General features: G+C 38.0%; 1 protein-coding gene across 5 annotated transcripts in view; it reads right to left on the reverse strand.

Moving 5' to 3' along the window:
• The window catches only part of HECW2 (HECT, C2 and WW domain containing E3 ubiquitin protein ligase 2), a 396,630-nt gene that overhangs the window by 112,349 nt on the left and 260,261 nt on the right, over positions 1–24,020 (reverse strand). For 4 of the 5 annotated variants that reach the window (XM_004576960.3, XM_058664754.1, XM_058664753.1 and 1 more), the window contains 5 exons: positions 18,480–18,574; positions 13,163–13,238; positions 8,455–8,624; positions 6,030–6,172; positions 222–322 (listed from right to left, as the gene is read on the reverse strand). In XM_004576960.3, the coding sequence (XP_004577017.2) occupies positions 222–322; positions 6,030–6,172; positions 8,455–8,624; positions 13,163–13,238; positions 18,480–18,574 (585 nt within the window). Of the gene's footprint in view, positions 1–221; positions 323–6,029; positions 6,173–8,454; positions 8,625–9,818; positions 9,949–13,162; positions 13,239–18,479; positions 18,575–24,020 lie in introns of those variants that run through there. The other variant, XM_058664756.1, reaches the window with a different exon arrangement.

Consider the following 24,020-nt stretch of genomic DNA (forward strand, 5'->3'; position numbering starts at 1 on the left):
TGCTGCTGGACTTTTGACAGCTTAGTTTCAAAACGCAGGCATAAACCTGAGAGCGAGTTCTTGATCAACAACAGGTTTTCCTATCTGCATCAAAATCTACAGCAATCATTTGACAGCTATTTTATTCTTAGTACAGCACATGAATTTAATTTTGTTCAAATGTGAACTGGCAATTGAATTACGGTAAGCAACTTTTTCCTCTCTTAATACAGACACCTCACCTTCATGAACAGAAGATGTAACCTCCACTTTAAACTGGAGGTATCCGCTCACGTGGTCAGCTGGGAGCCTCCTGCCAAGGTTGTAGCTGAGCATTTGATCCCTGCAAGAGCAGACAGTTTGCTCATTATTAGTACTTTAGCTTCAACCTCTCCCCACAGGTCACACCCAACCCCCCGTTGACTTTCCCTCAAGCCTTCAAATTCATAAGAAAAATAAAAGGCTGAAGAACCATATAGTCTGATGTAATATTATTCACTTGCATAAATGAACACTTATAAACCCAAAGATAAGAGAAAATTGTTACAAGGAAATTTACTGGTAATATCAGAAAGTGCAATATGGTGTTATTTAATTTTTTCTTAATAAAAGGTACAGATTTTCTCTCTCACTGCTCAGGATTATCAGGGAACATCAATGAGTTCTGAAAAGCCTCCTGATTTCCATGTGGTTTTTGATTCTGCCACGACAGGCTTGCCCAGACACTCACAACTGACTCTCATCACCCTACAACACAGAGGCACTTCACTGTAGTGGTGATTGTGGTGATTGGGCCTGGGAGCTAGGGCAGAGCAGCAGGGGAACACAAATCCAGCACCACACGGGCAGCAGCTCCCGCTGCTCTATCTCCTAACCTGCAAGGCTGGGGCCCTTGGCTCTTCCTGTTGGGGAGCCTGGCTGATCATGAACTCACAGGTGTCCAGTGAGAGCCATCTGTGGGATAGCTGGACAGCTAGATGTGCCCCATGGTGGGGCCAGGCCCCTCACCTAGAACTGTGCAGGAAGGGACTCCACTGAGTTGGCCTAGTTTCTGTTTTACACGGTCTTAGACTTTCATCCTCCTCAAGAATGGAATTGTGTATCTGTTTCAAGTCCCTTTATTTACCAAGATAAGTGCAACTCATTTTCTTGTGTGCAAACAACTCGTATTTGAAATCAAAAAGCTCATTCTTCATTAAGGAAAATTAGCAAAAGGCTAAGAACTACATCACACCATCTCTGCTCTCATACTGCCCTCTAATGGCTATTTTGGAAGGAAAACATCTTTCTAAAATCATCATCACTCTACAGATGAGCAGTTCTAAGTCAATTATCATAACAAGTTTTTGTGCTTGTATTCCTCCTCAGCACATTCCAAAAGGTTATCTGTTTGAAAGAACTCACACTAAAATTCTGGTTCACCTCTTATGAAATTCTCTTGCACCATAGCAAGCAATTCTTAGAACAATGAGATTATTTGCTTTTCAAAGTTTCATTTATTTAATTTGTAAGAGATCATTTCTTGAAAAAAAAATATTTTGTTTTTATTTGAAGGGCAGAGTTTAAGAGATAAGGACAACACAGAGAAATCTTCTATCTGCTGGTTCATTCCCCAAGTAGCAACAGCAGCCAGAGCTGAGCCGATCCAAAGCCAGCATACAGAATCTTCTTCCAGGTCTCCCATGTAGGTGCAGGAACCCAAGACTTTGAGCCATCTTCTACTGCTTTCCCAGGCCATAATCAGGGAGCTGGATGGGAAGTGAAGCAGCTGGGACACAAACTGGTGCCCATATGGTTTATTGGTGCCACAGGCCTCAACCTACGAGATCATGGCACCTGCACCAGAAGATTATTTTCATTAGCCTTTACTTTTCCTCCCCACGTTTGACATTGTAATAGTTACGCTTGACTTGACTGAGCTTTCTAAAATGCTTCGTCCTAGCATGTTAAGTGCCTACAATGCCACAGGTATACTCTGACAATGAAATGGCGTATGTCATCTCTTCACCTTCCTAACAACCCAGAAGTGGCAACACTGTTTTCTAGAGGAAAAACCTCAGGCATAGGGAGAAGAGGTAACCTTCCCAAGAGACCAGAAGACCAGTTAAGTCACACAACAGGGACTAACCCACATTCGTCTAGCACAGAAGCCCCTGCTCTGCAGTCACTGTGTCATGATCTCCCTTGCTGTACACTCTGCCATGCTTTGCATAGCATGTGTTTTAATGACAAATGTTCTTGGGGCCACCTTAATGGGACTGATATCATAATGCTTTTCCTACTTATACTATCACTTTAAGAAAAATTCTGCTACAGTTTTTTACTTAGATATTACTAAATATTAGTAACAGATATGTTCATTGTGCCTATGTTAGACTGTTCCAATAACCTCATGGATGGCTAGTGAACATGTCAGCCATGTAATATCATGATCAGCACAGTGGCAGGGATATCTTTTCTCCTGCTCACTGTTGTATTTCCAGTATTCAGACAGTGCCTAACACAGAAGCCTGCTTGACATCTGTCTGTGAGTACACTGAGCAACAAATAATAAGGATCTGTTCTCAACCTTGTCAATCTACACCTACCTCTTTGGACTTGCAGTTCTTTAATGAATAAAATCCTGGCCTTTTAATAAAAAAAAAAGTCAGCTCTCCGCTCCTCCTCTCTGGTCAGTGCCAGTAGAGTAATGGCTTTAATGATAAAGATTATAAGTGATGAATTTTAGGCAGGAAAATAAATGTTTAAGCAAAAGATGGCATCCATCGCTTTTGTTTGCTATCTCATCTGCAATCCTCAACACAGTGCTTGATTACCTAATATGTATGTAATAATTAATATCAATGAGACCCTTTATTTGGAAAGAAGAATTCTAACGGCTGCCAGAGATGTTTACTTATGAGATATTCATCTTAATCTTTCAACCTATACATAAAGGAAATCTGTTCTAGTTGTCAGGGACTCCCACCCAGATTTCAATCAAGGCCAACGGCCTATCAGGGGATTCAGCCGCCAGCCTGTTCCTGTCCACTGTCATCCTCGCTCGCCCTGCCTCTTTCTGTGATACACCTTTAAGAAGGACATATTGGGGCCCGGCGGCATGGCCTAGTGGCTAAAAGTCCTCGCCTTGAAAGCCCTGGGATCCCATATGGGCGCCGGTTCTAATCCCGGCAGCTCCACTTCCCATCCAGCTCCCTGCTTGTGACCTGGGAAAGCAGTCAAGGACGGCCCAAAGCTTTGGGACACTGCACCCACGTGGGAGGCCCGGAAGAGGTTCCTGGTCCTGGCATCGGATCGGCGCATACCGGCCCGTTGCGGCTCACTTGGGGAGTGAAACATCGGATGGAGGATCTTCCTCTCTGTCTCTCCTCCTCTCTGTATATCTGGCTTTCCAATAACAATGAAATCTTAAAAAAAAAAAAGGACATATTATCCATCACTCTGACAATGTTATTATCAAAGATAAACACCACAAAACTTTCACCAGCTAACACAGGCATTCTTTCAGTAATGAATGAGAGGAAGTAACAGAGCATGGGGAAGTGATGTATTTTTTGGAAAGAAGGTAAGCCATGCTCTGAAAAATGTTACATTCAACAAAAATACTCTATTATATAGGAAATTAGTAAGGAATTCCACCTTGTACTTTAACCCCATCTTGTATATCAGAGTTGCAAATCTATCAAATGCAAATACAAAGTGCTATATGTTTTAACATACATCCATGATTTAATGGAAGGTGATAATCAGATCAGAGATATGCCAACACACATTTGTGTGTTAATAGCTGATATGTTAATATGTGTTATCACCCTTATTTAATAAAGCAAATCACCTTCTGAATAAATACTCTAAATTTAGAGAGAAATATCTTATAATTCTGACATTTTACAAATCCAGGTTTGTAATGTGTACAGAGGTTCAGTACACATGGAATCTAGAACTGGCTTTCTCTGATTGCTCAGTTCTTTACAAGACTAAGTAAAAGGTCATCAACTCAATCATTTCAGTCATTGTTTTATTTTTCCTGGATTGCTCTCATTGGTATACACACAACCAATACCTCTCCCAATACCATAGTTCATGTACATTATATTCTAATTACATAAATTCAATGATAAATACACTGGAGAGTCACCAAAAAAGTTTATGGAAAATACAAATGATCTTTTATTTTAATTCCATTTTTCCATGACCCTTTTTGAAGCTCCTTCATGTAATACCTTCTGCAGTAGTTAATCTTTAACCTCTAAATTCTTTCACTTTCTATAGATATTATTTTAAAATTCCTACATATATCTAAAGGTCTTTAAGCAAGTTCATGTAAATCGAGTTAAAAGATAAATTTATTTTGGTGCAAGTATTTTTGAAATTCAAATGTTTTTCATGAATTTCATCTTAACAGACTTTTTGAAAACCTCAAGTATTATTTCTTTTTTCCCCATGTATTATTTCTACTAGAAGGTATAATTGTTATTCTTCAAATAAGTATGACTTTCCAGATTTTGTCAGATAAACTAAGCTGCTAGGATTCCATTATAATATTTCTACTGAATGTGAACTGTAAAACCACAAAACCCTTTGCCTCTGACGGCCAGGAAATCAGAATCCACTAACATCTCTTCAGAGTTTGAAGGGGCCTTAGAGATCACTTTGTGTAAACACATTATTATTTAGACAAAGAAACTAATGCTGAAGAAAATCGTGACTTGCCAACATTTAAAGTTAATTATTTGCATGGTGAACAGCAATTATCACCATTTCTCAGGTTGCTGGTATAAGCTAGTTCCTCAGGTTTTGCAGAACATCCAGGACTCTGGAGTAATCCAATCTCTTTAAATCCTACCTCTATTACTTTATTGCTAGTCTCAGATCCCTCATCTCTGAAAGGGAGTATAATTATATTGTCTCAGACAAGTTGGGAAATTGCACGAGCTTATGAGTATACGAGCTTACGTCTTGATATAGGTAAATTCCTAGCATCTTAGGTGATCATCACTGCTGTTGGGACCCACAGTGGCACTACTAGTGCTAATGCTGCTTTTTCTACCACTACCGTTACTACGCTGCTAGTACCACTACCGCTAGTATCACACATTCTTAAAATTCTACACTGGAAAAAGATGCAGCATAAGATGTCCCCTGTTACTATCACAGGGTAGTCACGTTCCTGAGTTTGCTGGCATCTATCACGTGAAATACATGTCACATTTTTACTAACAGTTTCAACTAAAGTTGAAACTTGGAAATAAAGCAGACACTGAATCACACTTTAAAATTCATTGAATAAGGGGCTAGTGTTGTGAGGTAGCGTGTAAAGTTATTGCCTGCATCACCAGCATCCCATATGGATTCTGTTTGGTGTCTTGGCTGCATCACTTCCAATCCAGTTCCTTGCTAATGACCTAAGAAAAACAGTGGAACTTGGTTCAAGTTGTCGGGCTTGGCTCTGGCCCAGCACTGGCTGCTGCGGTCATCTGGGGTATGAACCAGCAGATATCTTTCTCTCTTCCTTTCTCTCTCTCTCTGCAACTCTGCCTCTCAAATTAAAATAAATAAAAATGTGAAATTCAATGAATAAATCCAAGTTGCCTGAATGAATGTTCATGTCCAGGGACTTAACTATTAATACCACATCAGAGTCTAGGTCTTATTTTAAAAGGTCCCAAAACAAGGCTGTCTTTTTTGTTTTGATGAATAACAAGTCCTCTGGATGGGATTAATCATGATCAAATAACTATCAATCTGATACTAGAATTCAGCTCTAGGCAGAAAGTTTTACCACACGATTCCGATATATTCAGAGACAGCTGACACTGAAATGCTCCTGGGAGGTACATTCTGGCAAAGATAACCATAAGTCCCAAAAGGTACATAGTTAAAACAAAGTACTTTTGGTTCAGCACACTTTATTGCAGGATGAGACTTATCACTTTTAAGAGAACATGTTATCACTTGTTATCAGTAAGGAAAGTCTGAGGACCACTGTCCTTTGTGGCACTTCTGCACAGACTCAGCTCAGTGCCTAAAAGCAGGGGCTGGCTGATTACCCAATGGCTTGTCGCTCCAGCAGCCTCTGGACGGGAATGGTCAGTTTCCCCAGAAAACGCTTGATGATAGGACGGCTCTTGGCAAATTTGTCTTTAATTTCAATTTCTAAGACATCAGTAAGAAGCGCAAAAAAGGAATATTTCTGAAAACAAAAATAGATAATGTTGATGCAAAAGAAAGAAAAACAATTAATTTCTACAGGGAATGCTGTGTCTTCCATTTTAGTAACACACACACAGTTTACATTGCTACAAGACTCTGCACTCTTGTCATCCATTTACTCACAATCATGAGCATTCACAGTCATTCAAGGAACTGTCTGACAAGTCAGACACTTTCAGTAAATCCTGCAGCTTTCCCTGGCCCAATCCTATCAAGAGATGTTCTCAAATATTAAATTATGCATACCTTATTTTAATATTCATTAAACATTATATCTAAATACTGTGTTATTTAACATATAGTTACAGGATGGTTTAGAATTAACCAGCATGTTTGATTTATGACAATTTAATTTCCTATTCTGTAATTTTTAAGTTACAGAATGTAGTTCAAAATATTCCTCTATTTAATGCCTAAAGTAGGATCATATGAAGAATACAGCAGTTTCCCTGATGAATATTACAAGAAAACAACATTAAATGGTGCTTTCACCTCAGTTTAAAAAGTACACAGTGGCATCTCTTCAGGGACAGGAATATCAAAGTATAAGGTTAAGAATGCTTTTTTTCATTAAGGAATGCCATTAGAGAAAATTGGAGTGAACATGAATCAGGATACAAAGTAGGCATCTTTGCTCTCACACAGAACAGATTTTCACATACATCAACTTCCTTTTATCTCCAGAAAAATATAGTTTTAAAGATAAGAATCTAACAGTAAGCAAGATGATGCCATCAGAAATCTAATCTAAATCATTTTACTTCTCCAATAATATCCACACAGTTACAGCGATAGGAAAAGGGGTAGCCAGCTTCACCTTCAGGTACCGCTAAGTTCGTTTAGTCATAACAGTTAAAATTCATCTGACAGCATGCAATCTGGCAGCCCGCTTAATGGAAAAATACACTGATTCAGAAGTTGTGTGAACTAAGCCACACTTTTGACTGTCTTTGACTGGCTAGTTACATAGAATAAGACCCAGTTTCTTGATCTCTAAAAATGGAGAGGTGACGCTCTCCTTCCTTATGCTTCCCCCTCAGCATTGCACTGGTGATAGGGGCAAGAACTATGCCCATATAAGATGTTAGGAAAAGCAAATTAGCACTTATTTCATGGCTATGTTCATTATGGACCTTTTAGAACTCATACTGAAATATATTTTGTCTCATACACTTGAAAATTTGCTAGATTAAGGACTATGCTTTTAAGAGCTATTTATCATCATAATTCTTAAGTGGATCCTTAAACCATTTATAAGAATAAAAGCAATACACACCCAGTAGATAACCATAGAAGGCCCAAGAGAGAGCCCTTGCTGTGCTGGCAAGTCTCAAATAGCCAAATCTTTTCTCCAGTTGGGCTTAGATTCTCTGGAATATCTTTCTCCAATTAAATACTTCTACAACTTGTAGGCCATTTGCCACTAAACCTCTAGGATAAGAGTAAATTAATGGAAAACTTCTGTGGCAATAGAAGTTCACCCAGAGACACATGCCTACATAAGGGTATTTGATCTGCCTCAGATTTCTGAGCAATGGTGGGAGAGCATATACTTTGGTCACTCCATGAAAACAGATGTATGGTGCTCACTGTTTGAGTTGCCACAGTTCTAATGAGATGAAAACTTTGTTTGACTTCCTTGTTATGGTGTATTATCATGTTTAGTAGCATAATGTAGCTGTGAGAAAGCTTAGAATCAACACAATCTGGCTTTTCTCAGGATGACAGCGTCTTGAGGGCTCATCTAATGAACAAGATTCTAGGAATCCATCAAACATTTGCCAAAGACCAAAGGAACAGAAATTCCCTATATTTGTAATGATTACACACTAGGATACAAAATACTCAAAGGCACAGTCAGTGTGACTGACTTTTCTTTTTGATTTAGGCTCTGCAATGGCTCTATGTGGCATTGTCATAGATTCTGTCACTGCTGAAATTTTAATTTTGTTCACCACTATTCTTTGCATTAATAATGATTTTCTCAAACTATACACTAAGATATTCATTTTGATTCCTGAGTTTTTTGGCAGCACCTTAAGCTGTGCCGCTAAGGTGAGTACTTCAGTTGTCTCGCTTCAAGCTGTCTCTGTTGAGGCAGAAGAGTCCATTCTCATTGTAACATCTGTCTACAGAACCCTACTGCATCTTACCCATGCTGCCCATATCCATAAACAGCTCCACAATGCAGGGCTTAGGCAAAGAGGTGAATCTGGCCAACTTCCAACCTGTGAAGTTAAATATCCCTCAGGATCATCTTACCTCTCGGTGCCAGATAGGGTTGGTGGTGTTACTGATGATAGTAGACCTTCTCTCCTGCCCATGGTGGGCACAAGTGGGGAAACTGCTTTTCTTTCCTGGCTGAATGGACATCTTAAGGTAAGGATCAGGATTGAAGAACATTCCTTTCTTTAGGCCAACTGCCCTAAGATCTTTAAAAAAAGGAAAGAAAAGGAGAAAAGGAGGAAGGTACAAAGAGAAAACAGGAAGGAAAGGACAGCAGAAAAGAAGGAAGATTCACACAACCAGATTAGAACCAGTAGCTTAAAGACAATTTGTTCTTAGATAATCATAATGAAGCTTCGTAACAGAAATTATCTAATAAAACAACAGGAAATTTATTCCCATCATGGTTGTTCAGCAAACTGAAGCTTCTTCAGCTATAGTAGTGATTCCATGAATTTTTAGAAAATATTCCTATGAACATGGATTTCACATTATTTTACACCAAAATAAACTTCTCTCTTATGAACTCTTTGAAGTATCCCCACATATAGGGAAAAGGAGCTTGGACTAAATTTAATTGGAGCTAAAACTTTGGAGAACACATTCACGTACACCACACTCAAAATGTCATATATATTCTGTAACATGTGATGAATATTTTTGGAAAAAATAGGCCAGAGTATTTTAAAATGTGAATGCTGCCTGCTGTTTCAAATAATTGTGCCATTACCTCTTCCAGAGTCGGTAAAGTAACTAAAGGTTCTATAACTTACCTTAGACTCACCAGCTGCTGTTTTGCATTACAAATGTTCTAGATGAAGTGTGTGTGTATGTGTGTGTGTGTGTTTAATGATCAGGTGACACAAAGATGCTGAGATAAAGTTGACTCCACTGTGGCAACGCCTTTCTGACAACATCCAATTTGATTAAAATAGGGCTACGGAGTAAGTGATCCGGGCCACCGGGAAGAGTGGCTATTTCCAGGAAACTATTTAAGGTTATAACCAACCTAGGAAGGCCTTAAATACTTTGGCTCATATAGCAGTTCTGTATATGACCCCCAAACCTCTAAAGAACGTTGGAATACAGCGCACTGGAGAACAGACTTTCTAGAGTGACACTAAATTACTGGAGGCCACCAGAGTCAATCCATGCAATCCCAGTCCTGAAACAAAAGATTTTTCTTTAGAGAAGAAAAGATGGTCTTGGATTGACCATAGAACCCTATTCCCCAGAAAGTACAGGCTTCCTGGAGAGGGCTCAGCAATGGCCCTCAAGAATCGATTGCATATGTTATTGGGGCGTAGGAGAAGCTGCCACATATAACACTGACAGCCTATGTAGAGTGCTATTTCAAATCTTGACTAGTCTGTTTCCAATCCAGCTTCCTGCTAATGTACCTGGGAAGGCAGCAGGATGGATTTCCTGGCTTGAGGCTTCAGCCTGGCCCAGGCTGGCTGTTGTCATTTGAGAGCAAATCAGCAGATGGAAGAGTTCTCTCTATTCCTCCCTCTGTTTCTGTCACTCCACCTTTCAAAGAAACACATCTTTAAAAGTGAAAAATAAATAATAAATAAGTAAAAAGGACCAGTAGCCTATATAGCTGTGAGGAAAATAGACCAGGCTGTCTAATGACACATAATTGGCAGGAGAGGAGAACAGTTTGATGTATGAGTAAGTACTGAAAATTTCAACCAAGAGGACCTTTCATTAAGAAAACTACATGAACTATAGTAGGTGTTTGATCTGAAAATAAGGGGGAGAAGGAAAAGATGACAAGTATCCTTGTAGGCATTTCAGAAAGTTTGATGTAATCTCATTAGCATTCCTGTCCCCACTCCTAACTTCATAAGCAACACAGTCATTGTTAAATGCAGTCTTAGAATTTTACTGCCAATTCAATAATGCTACATATATTCACTTAGTCTTATTTTAGCATCAGGTGGCCTTGATTCACAATTCACACATTTATTTATTCTTTCTTGATTATGCTTGACTTGGACTAAGAATGATACGCTTTAAACATTAAATCTCCTTCCAAAAACATTTACTTATTTCTAAGAAGATTTATTTGTAGTAAATGAACAGTAACATGGGCAGAAATAGCTGCCACAAATTCTCAGAGAACTGAACCATTCACACACAAAAATTCCTTTGGAAAAAAGTATTCCACCTGACAATTGAGATGAAAATTGTCACTGATAACCTTGGTACCAAAATCTTCCACAAAGGAGCATTACACAAAAAATCATGAACAACTATAATAAACTCTTTATTATTTATAAGCTGATTATTCAGTTCCATTAGCCATATCATCTGTACCACTGGTCCTCTTTTGAAGTTTATATATTTTATTGCCTACAAATATCTACATACATAACAAGCCAAAGAAGGACTCAAAGTCACAGAGGTATGGCACACAAAATATCCCAGTTAAAGCTATATTTGAGGTTTAAAATATTTAAACAAGAATTTTATTTTGGCTATCAAGTTCAATTAGGTATAAACCTTCTTATCCATAATCAAGACTGAAATATTTGTAAGCAGACATTCTACAAAGCTTCAATGTTCCAGAAAAATATACTATCATCTACTATCATATACTACAACAAGATCAATTTTTAAAATTAACTTCAGAAAGGTGTTGGCTTTGTGATGTTGTGCATAAAGCTGCTACTGGTGAAACTGGCACCCCATACGGCTCCCACTTTATATCCTAGCTGTTCCATTTGCTCATAGCTTGGGGAAAGCAGCAAAATCTAACCAATATCTAGATGAAGCTCCTGGATCCTGGCTTCAGGATGAGCCCTGGCTGTTGTGACTATCTGGGTAAGCAGGGTGATGGATGATACATGATCTCACTGCCTGTTTGTCTCTCTCTCTGTAACACTGACTTTCAACATAAAGAAATAAATCATAAATAAACATTATAGAATTTAAACTCATATAATTTTGAATCATTTCTGCACCATCCAACAATTTCTGACTATTAGTAATAGGAAATTATACAAATTTAAGGTAATGAATTAGTCTCAATGTAAAAAAGGTGAGCTGTTTGAAAAAATATATATATTGAAAGAAGAGTGTGTTTGTGTCCCAATGTTTATCTGCCACATTTTAGGAAAATGCTCTAGGAATTTTTAGCTTCTATATACTATCCTCCCATAGTGAATTAATAACACTCCTTAAGTCAAAATCAATGACTGTCAAATTCAGAATGAAACGAATCATTTGCAAGCATAGGGTAGTAATTCTAACATAAGATCCCATGCTCAAGATAAAATATCATGTTTCCTTTATAAATAAAAATAATTTTTACTTTCAAAATAATTTTTTTTTCTTTTCATCAATGGTATGGTCAAACCCAACACTTTCTGAGCTAGTGGGGCTCATGCAACCAGGGTTTTAGCACTTGCAGTCCTTCAAGACTGTAAAGGTCTAAAGCAAATGTTGCCAATTACAATGTTTTCAGAAAACAGAAAAGAAGGTGGGGCAGAAGTACCACATTAGTGGTATTTTTTTAGCATCCTTCTAAAATCCCAGATTCTTTTTGAATCTTCAAGGTAACAAAAAACATATTTTTTTGCTTTTTGAACCATAAGCCACCACTTTACAATCCCCAAATTCATGAGAAAATTAAAGCAAACATTATTGTCATATTAAGCAGTCTCATGTTAGGGAAGATATGCAAAAACAGATACAGATGGAAAGCCATGGAGGAACAGCAAACACACTCGTCATGTGACAAGCAAGTAATGTACAAATGTCTTTTTTTAAAAAAACCTGAAATTTTAAAACTCACTCAATTGGAAAGACACATTTTCATTCACATTTTTATAGGTAGAAAAGGTGGATCTAATTAAATTTTGGGAGCACTATATTAATTCAAAAATAAAAGCAATACATGATGACAGACATTGTTGGACTTTATTTTGTATGTCTGGTTTGAAAAGTTCATTTCAAACATTCATTTTTTTTCTATAATATTTTTTAAGTTTATGACTGCCAATAATCTTTTTAAAAGTCAATGGCTTTCAAGCATTTCTGATAGTGCCCTATATATCAAAAAACATTTCATAATTTTTATTTTGCAAGACAGTACACACATTTACAGGCAGGAAAATTCCAGGTGTAAAAATTTTGCTAGTGGAAATTTACATGTTATACCCCCCAAAAAATTCCATTAGATGATAAACTCTAATAATATTCTATTCTTTTTAAACTAATATCTGGTTTCAACTAAATCAAAATCAGACATAATTTGAACAGCAGTGCTTTAATTACATGAAGGACATATGATCGATTAGAAAATTTAAGTAACCAGAAAACAAAAATTATTTATGTTCCAATTTTCTTGTGTATTCCTCTAAGAAGAGACTATTCTTTTCTCCTACTTTACAAATGTTTCCTTTGTCTAGTTGAGATAAGCATTAACTTTTCAATCATCAAAGATCCTCAGTGAGATCTGCATATGTTACACTATAGGTCTTTCATGTAAATATACATAGTTAATATAGTTTTTTTAGCATCACAAAGCCTTGAAGGAGTGATAATTTCTAAATTTACATTAATACTCTAATGCTGTCAAGGTAAACACATACTTAAATTTTCAGAAGTATGACCAAAAAGAAAAAAACAATCCAGGCCACCTGTGATATAATAGAGTCCCTGGGAAAAAGTGACCATTCAAACTTTGAAAATTATATACTTTCAAATTGGATGCTGCATTTAAAGACACTCATACCTGATAGCGTAAAGCTCACAAGTTTCCGAGAATGTAGGTTCCCAGAAGCACTTCCTTCCATGCCTTCTGCCCCCATCTGAAGAGGAAAAGCAGTCACACGTCAATGATTTCACAGAAGAATGCCGCTCAATGTCTGCAGACAAAATGATTTTTATATCTACCATGTTTCAGGGCAACTTACAAACTTGATGAAAAGATGAGGTTAAAAGCTAGAGTTTGTTTTTAATCCTGCATATTTTTTTTCATTATTTGTATTTTCCTTGAACTTTCAGAGTGTCCTTGCATTATAGAATGTATTTATTCATTTCTAAATCTCAGAAAAGAGACAAAAATATAGATTCTTGGAGGCAAGACAAAAGGTTACACTTACATTTGACCTTTATCCAAAACAGCAACAAAAAAATAGGAGCTTCAAAACTCTTTATGAAAATAAATCAATCCCAAATAAAAATATGGTAGACAGGTACATGGTAAATGTATTTATATCACTGCATTAAATGTTCCCTTAGAAAGGAAGTATCAATTTTCTTTAGGTTCATTAGGTAAATCCAGAATAAACTAAATCATGAGATTAATTTGTATCAGACTCATCTTCATCTACAGAAGATCCCTTTCACAGGTATTTCTGAGTCTCCACATGGGTATCCCACTTCCTTTACACACCTGGTTCTCTTGTGCTTTAGACTCTTGACACATAGTATCGTAATTAACAATAATAAGAAATTGTAGTGCTACTCTACTGATAATATTTCCTAAAAGCTTTTAGGTAAATTACACCTCACATGAAACCAGTAATTTATAGACCACAAAGCAAATTTACAACCTTCTTTCCATGATGTGTATAAATATACAATTTATGGTACACTAGCAAGGAAGATCTTTCTGATACTCTGAAAAGTACAACTGTAATACTCTAAGAAGCATGACTGAAGCAGACAATATTCTGAATAGTTGGAAATTAAACATCCCATTTTAATCCTAAATGCACATTACGGTATTCTGACAAAAAAAAAATGTGTCCTTGGCCTAACTTTCATTACGATCTTTTAGATCCATCACTCGGCTTTCATCCCAATCCTACAGAGTCTGGTTTTAGCAAAATCCTCCCAAGTCAGGCTACAGAAAACTCTGCGCTTACTAGGTGATCAGCCTTAATATTAGGCCAAATTCCTCATTCTTTATAAGTCCCCTGTTAACATGTGAGAACTCTGCCCCTCTTTAGGAAAGAATTTTATTAGGTCATTTTAGTAAGAATTGACTATTCTCCTTATAATTTTTCACCCAATGTTTCCAAGCCCAAACACCACTGTTTAGATTTAAATTTCCATTTTATTTACTGAGGTCTCCTTTTTTAATTTACTTGTGATACACAGGTAGGGAGACAGAGATTGAGAGACAGAAAAAGAAAAGCTTCAATTTGCTGGTTCATTCCCCAAATGCCTACAACAGCTTGGGCGGGGCAGAGACTGCAGACTGGGACTTTAATCCCTGTGAGTGACAGGAACTGAACCACATGAAGCATCATTGCTGTCTTTCGGGGTCTGCCTTGGTGTGAAGCTGGAGTTGGCTGCTGGGAACCAAACCCTGGCACTTCAATATGCAGCACATGTTTCTTAGCCACTATGCTGAAGAGCTGCTCCCTGCTTGATGTTGCTTTTCCTATCACATTACCTTCAGATTAAAATCTCTTTTCACTGGTTTAATTTCTGTCCAATTCTACGTTTTCTTTGACACTTTCTCCACCTTTTTTTCTCTTTTGGTATACTTCTCATTCCCCTGTAATAACTATACCACCAGAAGTCACTAATCCATGCAAACTTGAGAAATTACAAGAGCAATTGCATTCAAATTTTGAAATACAAATTTCTTTTGCCATTTCTGTACCTTAGTATTTTTGTGTGACAACTGCTTCTGATGACTTCACGTGTCATCTGAAACAATATCATTCAGGTTTATTCAATTCCCTTCACAGAACCAATCCTTCATGATCACAGAGCTGGCTCTCAAAAAAATACATGGACTCATGACATTGTACTATACTTCTCTGATTTGTTCTTCCCAGGTTAATTGTAGCTGAGGCAGCAGTAACTGACCAGACAAGAGACTGCCATTATTCACTCGTCTTGTTTTCACCACACATAACTGCAGAATAACAAGTTAATGTAGACTACAACTGAGTCAGATATTCAACATTTGTTGTTTTGTTGTTGTTGTTATCGTTTTTGGTGCCGGGCATCCTGAGTCAGGCATCCAAAAAACCAGGAACTCCTTCAGATCATAACACCCAGTAAATCATGGCAACCCAAGAATATAACATCTCTATCTATTATGGGAAATTTGGCTAAGTTAATTAACTGAGACTGAGATTCATAACCTGTTTTCATTTAAATCTGTGTAAAATATTGTAAGAAACCAATGATGAGAAAGAAAAGAAATATCCTTTAGTTTTCCTTTGAAAATTGTAATTTCATTTTCAGATTGGCAAAACTAATCTGAAACAATCCTCAACAAATTCACAGAAAGAGAGTATCCTATAAGACAACTCTGGAAATACTTCTCTGAGAATCCAATTTTACCATTCATTACACCAAACTTTACCACTAAATGCAGGGACGCTGATGAAAATAACACAGCTGCACTCAATGTTTACAGGAGTTTTTAAATAAACTCACTGCACAGATTGATTCCAGGAAAACCCAGCAGCAGCACTGTCAATCCAGCATGGAAACAATGTGTGGTGGTGAGTGATGGTGGCCTTAATCTGCTCCTGCAGCCAAAGGATTTCCTGTTCCAAGTGGCTGAGACACACAGCTCTGTGTAATCTGATGAATGGCAATGACGTCAAAATAGAAATGACAGAGAAGACACAAATTTAGTTTTGTTTTAAATCTTGATTCATTGTAAAGGGATATGTGAGAAAGCAGACCATATGATTAGCAGGGCAGCTCATTTCCTTCCCCATGGATTTTCTCAGCTACTTCTTCCAGATCTATTCTTTGATTTGGACAAGTGGCAATTATACTAAGTGGCTTTGTGAATATCAATACTGCTCATTAGTTACAATAACTAGACATGTCATGTTTCCATGTGGCCACTGTGCTGCTACGGAAACACAGTGCTGATCGCAACAATAAGGTGTCCTTTCAATTTTGGAGACAGACCCAATGGTTTCAAATTCAGCCAGAAATCTATTAACTAATGAGTACATTGGCCACTGAACCAAAATAGTGTATTTGACAGCAACTACCATATTGATGAAGCCTTTATGGTGCTCTAAAACCTGTGTGAAGCAAATTAATTATCTCCAAACTATCCACAGACTTTGACAGTGATCTCAATGCAAAATCAATACCATGAGACCAGTGCCACCCACAAGGGAAATCTGAATGGATTTCCTGGCTCCTGGCTTCAGCCTGCTCAAAGCCCCTGTTCTTCAGGCATCTGGGAAGTGGAAAAGCAATCTCTTTGTCTTTCCCTCTTTTTGCATTCCTCAGATAAATTAATCTTTAAAAAAAAATTAACCAAAGCAAGGTCCATTCCATTATTAGGATATCCTCCCCAAAAAAACTATAATTATACTTTTTTTTGGTTTCAGTGTCTGTTATCCAGCTGACTACTAATATTGAGAAAAGAATATATAGATGAAATCCTAGCTTGAGAAGGAGTTAGAGGAAGATGTCTTGCCAAATGCACTTCTCTTTATCAGAAAATAATCTGCACACTTGCTAATCACGGATCCATCTCTCAGCGCTGCTGTAAGCAAATCGGTTTCCTCCCAAACAGATTTAGGTATTTGTTTTTTCAATGAAGGTCAGAAGATGGCTTACATTATTACATTCACTATCTTTTTTTTTTCAAAATTTTTTAAAAATTTATTTATTTTTTTTATTCATTAATTACATTGTATTATGTGACACAGTTTCATAGGTACTTGGATTCTCCCAAACCCTCCCACCATGGTGGATTCCTCCACCTTGTTGCATAACCACAGCTCAAGTTCAGTTGAGATTCCCCCATTGCAAGCATACACAACATAGAGTCCAGCACCTTATTGTCCAGTCAAGTTCAACGGCTTCTTAGGTATACCCTCTCTGGTATGAAGGCAGAGCCAGCAGAGTATCATCCCAATCAATTAAAAGCTCCAACATACCATCAGCAAAAATTTACATCATTATGGAATTAGTTGACATAGTAATGAGTAGCCAATATGTTAAGAATAAATGCGAGTTCTTAACCACTTTCTGTGACCACCTCACTTACATTTCAATTTTAGTTTATACACAACATATAACATCCATAACATAACATGTTATACATAACATCATATCATCTTAAATTAAGGCAAACATGTGGTATTTAACCTTTTGGGATTGGCTCATTTCCCTTAGCATTATGGTTTCCAGTTTGGCCCATTTGGCCACAAAGAACTGCATTTTGTTTTTTTTAATAGCTGAGTAGTATTCCATGGAGTAGATAAACCATAGCTTTCTTATCCAATCTTCTGCTGATGGGCATTTTGGCTGCTCCCATGTTTTTGCAATTACTGATTGTGCTGCTATGAACATAGGAGTACATGTTGGTTTCTCATAAAACAAGTGTTCTGGATATATTCCTAGGAGTGCTATTGCTGGATCGAACTGGAAACAATGATTCAAAGGTTCATCTGGAAACACAAAAAAACCACGGATAGCTAGAACCATCCTGAAGAACAGGAAGTTAGCAGGGGGAATCACAGTTCCGGACCTCTGGACATACTATAGGGCAGTGGTTATCAAAAGTGCCTGGTACTGGCACAAAGATAGAGAGGAAGATTAATGGAGCAGAATACATTCACTATCTTAAGTGGCTCAACACCAATTTGTTATTAAGAGGGATCCAGTGATTCCTATCTCACATTCTCTTTGGGACAAAAACTCTTTGAATTGACTGGTACACAGAATCCCCCACCACTTAAATAGTTTATTTTCCCCATTTTACTCCCTGAACTCATATAAATTAAATTAAATCATGCCATTGATTACTACCTAACAATCATCCAGGCTAAGCTTCAAACCTTCCATGATAAGGCATTCAGTTCAAGAGTCGGTTTCCTGAAGAGATGGTTATACAGAGAACTTCTATGAATGCAAGCATATTTTTCTGTTGATTTTTGAACAGATTCAGGTATGTCAGCCTTGTGAGTTATTTCCTTTCCTAAAACAGTGCCCACACTGTTATACGTTTCCTTTTTCATTGTTCCTGATAATCCTGTCAGGGCTGCCCAGGCTAAAAACAGAAGCCTGGAGCTCATGCAGCAGCTGGCACAGAGGGCACTCACCATCACAGCTGGATTCTTCACCGTGATGCAGGGGGTTGTGGCCCGCAGGGCGCCACTTATGCCGTGGTAGTATTTGAAACAGATTTTTATCTCCGCTGCAAAGCAAGGGAAAAAATAAAACAGTCATTTAAACACCAAAACAAGTTATTTAAGAATCAGCTAAGGAAAAGCGCCACTTCATGTCTCAGCCAATCCCACGCTTGATTCTGAGGGATCCCTTCTTTTCCAGTCACAGGCAATGGATATCAATTCCTATTTGATTTTAGACATGTCTTGGAAACTCTTCAACAACATCTCAAGCATATCGAAACATGGCGCACAAAACAACATGCCAAAATAGAAACGGTAGAGAGATAAGACGAAGAAATACTAGAGGTGCTCCATAATGTACCAGTGTTAAGATGCATATTTATGTTGTGCAACCCTCACAACAAACTTAGAAGGCCGAAGTTCCTTCTTCTGTATTACACATAAAGTCAAATAAAGAAGAAATGACAGTAGGGACTCAATCCCGTTCTTTCGGATTCCAGAGCTGTCATCCTACATGTCTCACACAAACTGAAGCTGTCAATGGAAATAGAGGGAAGACGAGCAACGCATGGAGGTATAGTGTAGCCAACTCTCTAAGATTCTGCATTATTTTGATTTTTAAAAGAGATTTAACTATACCACCAGACAAGAGGTCAAATTTAGGAGCAACTGGTATTATATGCAATGCCTTAAATCTTACTAATTTTGTTCTGGTAAGCTGAACTTGATAAAAAATAACCCAAATGTCAGTTACAGTCTATGGAAAGTAACTAAAATTTCAAAGAGCAAACTCACAGTCAAGGGCATTCCCCTGCATTCAGAGAGTATGAGTCAACCGCAGTGTCACTGTGAGGTGCGTTTTCCCAAGCAATTGTACAACACAGACAATGCGCTGATGGGCAGGCCCTGGGGAGGGGACAGTTCTCAGCCATAGCAGGGAGTTCCTGTGTCACATGAGTCATCTGGACCATTGAAGTGAGACTGCTGGATGTATTTCCCAAAGGAAGTTAATAAATCCGCTGAATTCCCTGATCTCTTGTAGCATATTTGGTTTGTTTATCTTGAGAGAAAGTTCTATAAGAAGAATCCTCTCCCAGAAATTGATACCATTACATTATTCCTATCAATGACAAAACACTAAATTGTAAAGTTTCAACATGAAATGAAATTCTGAGCTGTTCTTTTGGATAATTAATCACTACCCAATAATCCACAATTTAGTCAATGTAATCAACCAAAAGAGTTTTACTCTATATCTGCCACAACACATGCACAATATTGTATCAGACAGACTGTGTGACAGAATCAGGGATAGTTTTCTGGTTTAGTAGCTCTTTTATAGTGCAGCAGCTCAGAAGACACTCAGGGACATGACAAAAGACAAACGCTGAAAAGAAAAATGAGCTAAGAGACCACATGGAGGAAATTAGGGAGAACATGGTAACGTCAATAAAAGATGTGGAGAAGAAACAGGTCTGAGAGAAGAGAAGTGAGGGTAAAGGAGTAAGTAGTGTCAGAAACAGAAGCAGCAATGAGCTTTCTGGATTTGAGGAGCAAGATGACTTGCTTAGAACTTCCAATTTTATACTTCTTTGCCTACCTAAAAAAATTTCTGTAAATGGCTTTCCTCTACTAACACAGCTTTGGATTATTTCTGAAATAGGAGCAGTTGGATAGACTGAACAAATGTTACTATTCCACTTGCTTTCTTTCATGACCAATATACAGTATGCGTTCTACATGCATAAGCCTAAGTCAGTATATACCTGGACTTCCAAAGCAAAACAAACCTCAGGGATGTGCATGAGGCCTGAAATCTGTAGCCAGCAGCTCATAAGAACCACACTCTAACTGCTGGGCCATCAGCAGTTCATGGATTTGCTTGGAGCAGCAGTTGAGAGGTGAATCAGTGGTCAGTGAGTGGGCAGGCCGCTTTCCAATAAAGAGAAGTGTATATTGACTTCTAATAACTCCTTCTCAAGCTAGGATTTCATCCATATGTTCTTTTCTAAATTATCAGTGGTCACCTAGGCAATAGACTCTGAAACCCAAAAAGTTTAATTATATTTTGGTTTGGAGGATGTTGATGACAAGCCCAGCCGATGTCATCCTTTGGGTGTTACTTTATTTCTTGTGGTAACAAAAATTATTCAGTCATGTGACAACTTAGAACCCAGGAAACTATAAGGCAGATTCACTCTGAGTTATACAAATGTAGAATTTGTGGGCATGGTCACCAGAAACTCTGCAAAGCTGTGCTGCAAAAGTACAAAGCTGAGAGGACTAACAGAGACACCATTACAAAGCTATGCACAAACAGCCTGGGCACCAGACAAAAATAAATGAATAAAAACCACAGTCCTGGACAGAACCCAGAGAGAAACTAGCCAGCATCTTCAGCAGAACACTGGTGATAGCTGCCCTTTAAAATACAGCTATGTTCCATGTTGAGAGGCAGATTTCACATTTAAACATGACACCCATTCCCCCTCACCTGTTGTTTAACTTCTTTGAAGTTCCAGTAAACTATGACTCAAAAAAATTAAGTGGAAAACCCTAGGAATAAACAAGTCATGAATTTTGATGACTGAGTAGCATGATGAAACCTCACAGTGTCCTGCTCCTCCCTGCCTGAGATATGAATCCAATGTGTCCATGCTGTATACACTACCCATCCTGCAGTTACTGATAGCCATTTCAGTTGTCAGGTTTACTGTAATGACAATGCAGTGCCTGTGTTCAAGTAATCCTTGTTTTACTTAACAGTGACCCCAAAATGCAACAGTAGTGATATGAAGGAGCTTTCAGGACATAGATCATGGGAAGGCAGAATAACTAGCACAATATGGCAATGCTGCAGAGTCCATAGGAAAACACCTAGTATATACAAGGCTTGAGAGTATCTATGGTTCAGATATCCACTGGAGACCTTCTAACACTTCTTCCCCTGACCCTGGAGAATGGGGAGACTGCTGTATTCAGTGCTTGAACAGGTCACTGAACATTTTGAAATCTGATTTAATAAAACAATATCCCCTCTCTGAGAGTGGGAGAGAGCAGCATTCCAGTTAACATACTTAAACAGCTTTGTGATGGGAAAAGGCAACTGAGAAGGTTACAAAATGGATGGAAGAGTGAATCAGGCACCCAGGAGCCTATGCCTCTGTTTTAACTGCAATGTGTGATCTAGGAGGAAAGTTTTTAAAAACCTAAGCCTAAGAAATAACCACAAGGGCAAACAGAAGCAAACATGTGCCTGATAACTGAGGCAGAGAGCAAGGCCCAAGTTGAATTTCCTCATGGCGTTGCAGAATGTTTGAGGTTGATCATGAATCACGAAGGTATATTTTGGTCCTTTCAGTAATTTAAGGACACCTTTGATTATAAAATCACCAAAATAGAGATTTGGTACCCTCAACTGGTTAGAAGAGGTACCACTTTCATTTTCAAGAATTTTAACTTACTACCTCTCATTAAAACAAATGGCAACATTCCCCAGGGCAACAGCCTGCAAACTCCACCTCTATCACAGAGGGAGGGGAGTGTCCCTGAGCTGTCATTCTGGACTCACTGCAGGGGAGGCTGGGGAAGTAGAAGGGACTCTGAAAAGTGTTTAGGAACTTTAATCTTTTCTTGGGAAAAGGGATTTCTATATCTGTGATTCTGACATTGCACTATAAAACAACCATTCTACTAACTGTTTAAAAGAACAACAAAAAAAATGCCTGTGTGTCAGTTTTGCTACATGTGTAGTGTTTTGTCAAACTTTGTTTCAAATCTTTGTCAAAATAGTTTCAATGATCTGTAATGATTTTATTTTATTTTTTTTACATCAGTAACAATTTATAACGTTATGGAATTAGTTGACATGGTATTTAGTAACCAATATGTTAAAAGAGGAAAAAAAAAAAGAATGCAAGTTCTGAACCACATCCTGTGACTTCTAATTGACATTTCAATTATTAGTTTATATACAACCGGGTGCTATACACCTTAATATGGCTATAGATTACTATTCAGCTGTCTAATGTCTATTTTAATTTTAGTATTTAGCAGTTTACAGCGTTGAAGCATGATTTTGCTGAACCTGGCTGTTTTTCGGGTTGTCTAACTCTGTAACTCTAACAAGACATATGTCAACAGTTTAGGTGAACAGTTTTAGGAGGGGTGTACAGAGAAATTTTCAATACCCCAATGAGGAGTAACTAATCTTGGTGTCCCACCTAGTGAGGTATAAGTGCATCCCCGCTGACCGTTTCCTAATTCTAAGCTTTCCTTGTTGTTCTCTGTCTATCTATTCTAGATTTGTTTGTTTGTTTGTTTGTTTGTTTGTTTTGAGGGGTTTCCAGAGCGATCCTGATGGTCACTGCAAGAGAGGGTGGGGAACCAAAGTTGGAACCAGGCAAAGACCAGAGAAAGCGCCTCTCTCTAGTCCCGAAGGAAGTTTATTGTTCTTCTGTTTCTGCGGACCGCTCAGTGCTCCTGTGACTATTTTAAAAATGGCAGTATATGAGTAAAGTTGCACATTTTGTGTTTGATTATTGCTTACAGCCCCTGCCTATATTTTTGCTGAACTATAATCTTTCCACAAAAATTTGTTGAACTATTTCTCTCAAAAGATGTATTTCTTTATTGCTTGATTGATGAATGTATTTATTCAAAAGGCAAAGCAAGAGTAACAGCAAGAGACAGAGGGAATCTTCCATCTATTGACTCATTTCCCACATGGCTGCAATAGTTGGGACTAAGCCAAGTCAAAGCTGGGAGCCTAGGACTCTTTCATGGTCATTTGTGGGGGTGGCAGGGGCCCCAACTATTTGAGCTATCTTTTGTTGCTTTCCTAGAAACACTAACGGAGGGAGCTGGATCAGAAGCAGAGCAGCTAGGATTCGAATCCATGCTCATAAAGGATGTTATCATTGCAGGTGGCAGCTTAACTCCTGTACCATATTGATCTCATTTTCTAGTGGAACATTAAACTTTTGACCACAATGTAAGTTTTAAAAAAATATGCTATTGTGGGCCAGCATTGTGACCTACTGTGTAAGGTCTCTAATACAGCATCCCAAACAGGTGCCAACTGGAGTCCAGCTGCCCCACCTCTGATCTGCTCCCTGCTAATAGCCTGGAAAAAACAGAAGACAGCCCAAATGCTTGGGCTCCTGCCACCAAAGTGAGAGACCCGAATGAAGTTCCTGGCTCCTGATTTCAGCCTGGCGCAGCTTTGAACATTATAGCCATGTGGGAAGTGAACCAGCAGATGGAAAACCTTTCTCTGTCTCTCCTCTTTCTGTAAGTCTGACTTCAAAAACATAAACAAATGTTTTTAAAAGCTATCCCCAAAATAATAAATAAAAGTTAAAATAATGTATTTTAAATTTGCATATGAATAAAATATTTCCAGACAGATAATACAAAGTTGGTAACAGTCGTCACCTTCAGGGTGGGAAAACCAGGGACAGGACACAAAGTTGGGAAGAACAGAATGTGAAATTTGTGTATTTTAGACAT

The sequence above is a fragment of the Ochotona princeps genome, chromosome 5 (assembly GCF_030435755.1).
Source record: "Ochotona princeps isolate mOchPri1 chromosome 5, mOchPri1.hap1, whole genome shotgun sequence".
In the NCBI taxonomy this organism is placed as follows: domain Eukaryota; kingdom Metazoa; phylum Chordata; class Mammalia; order Lagomorpha; family Ochotonidae; genus Ochotona; species Ochotona princeps.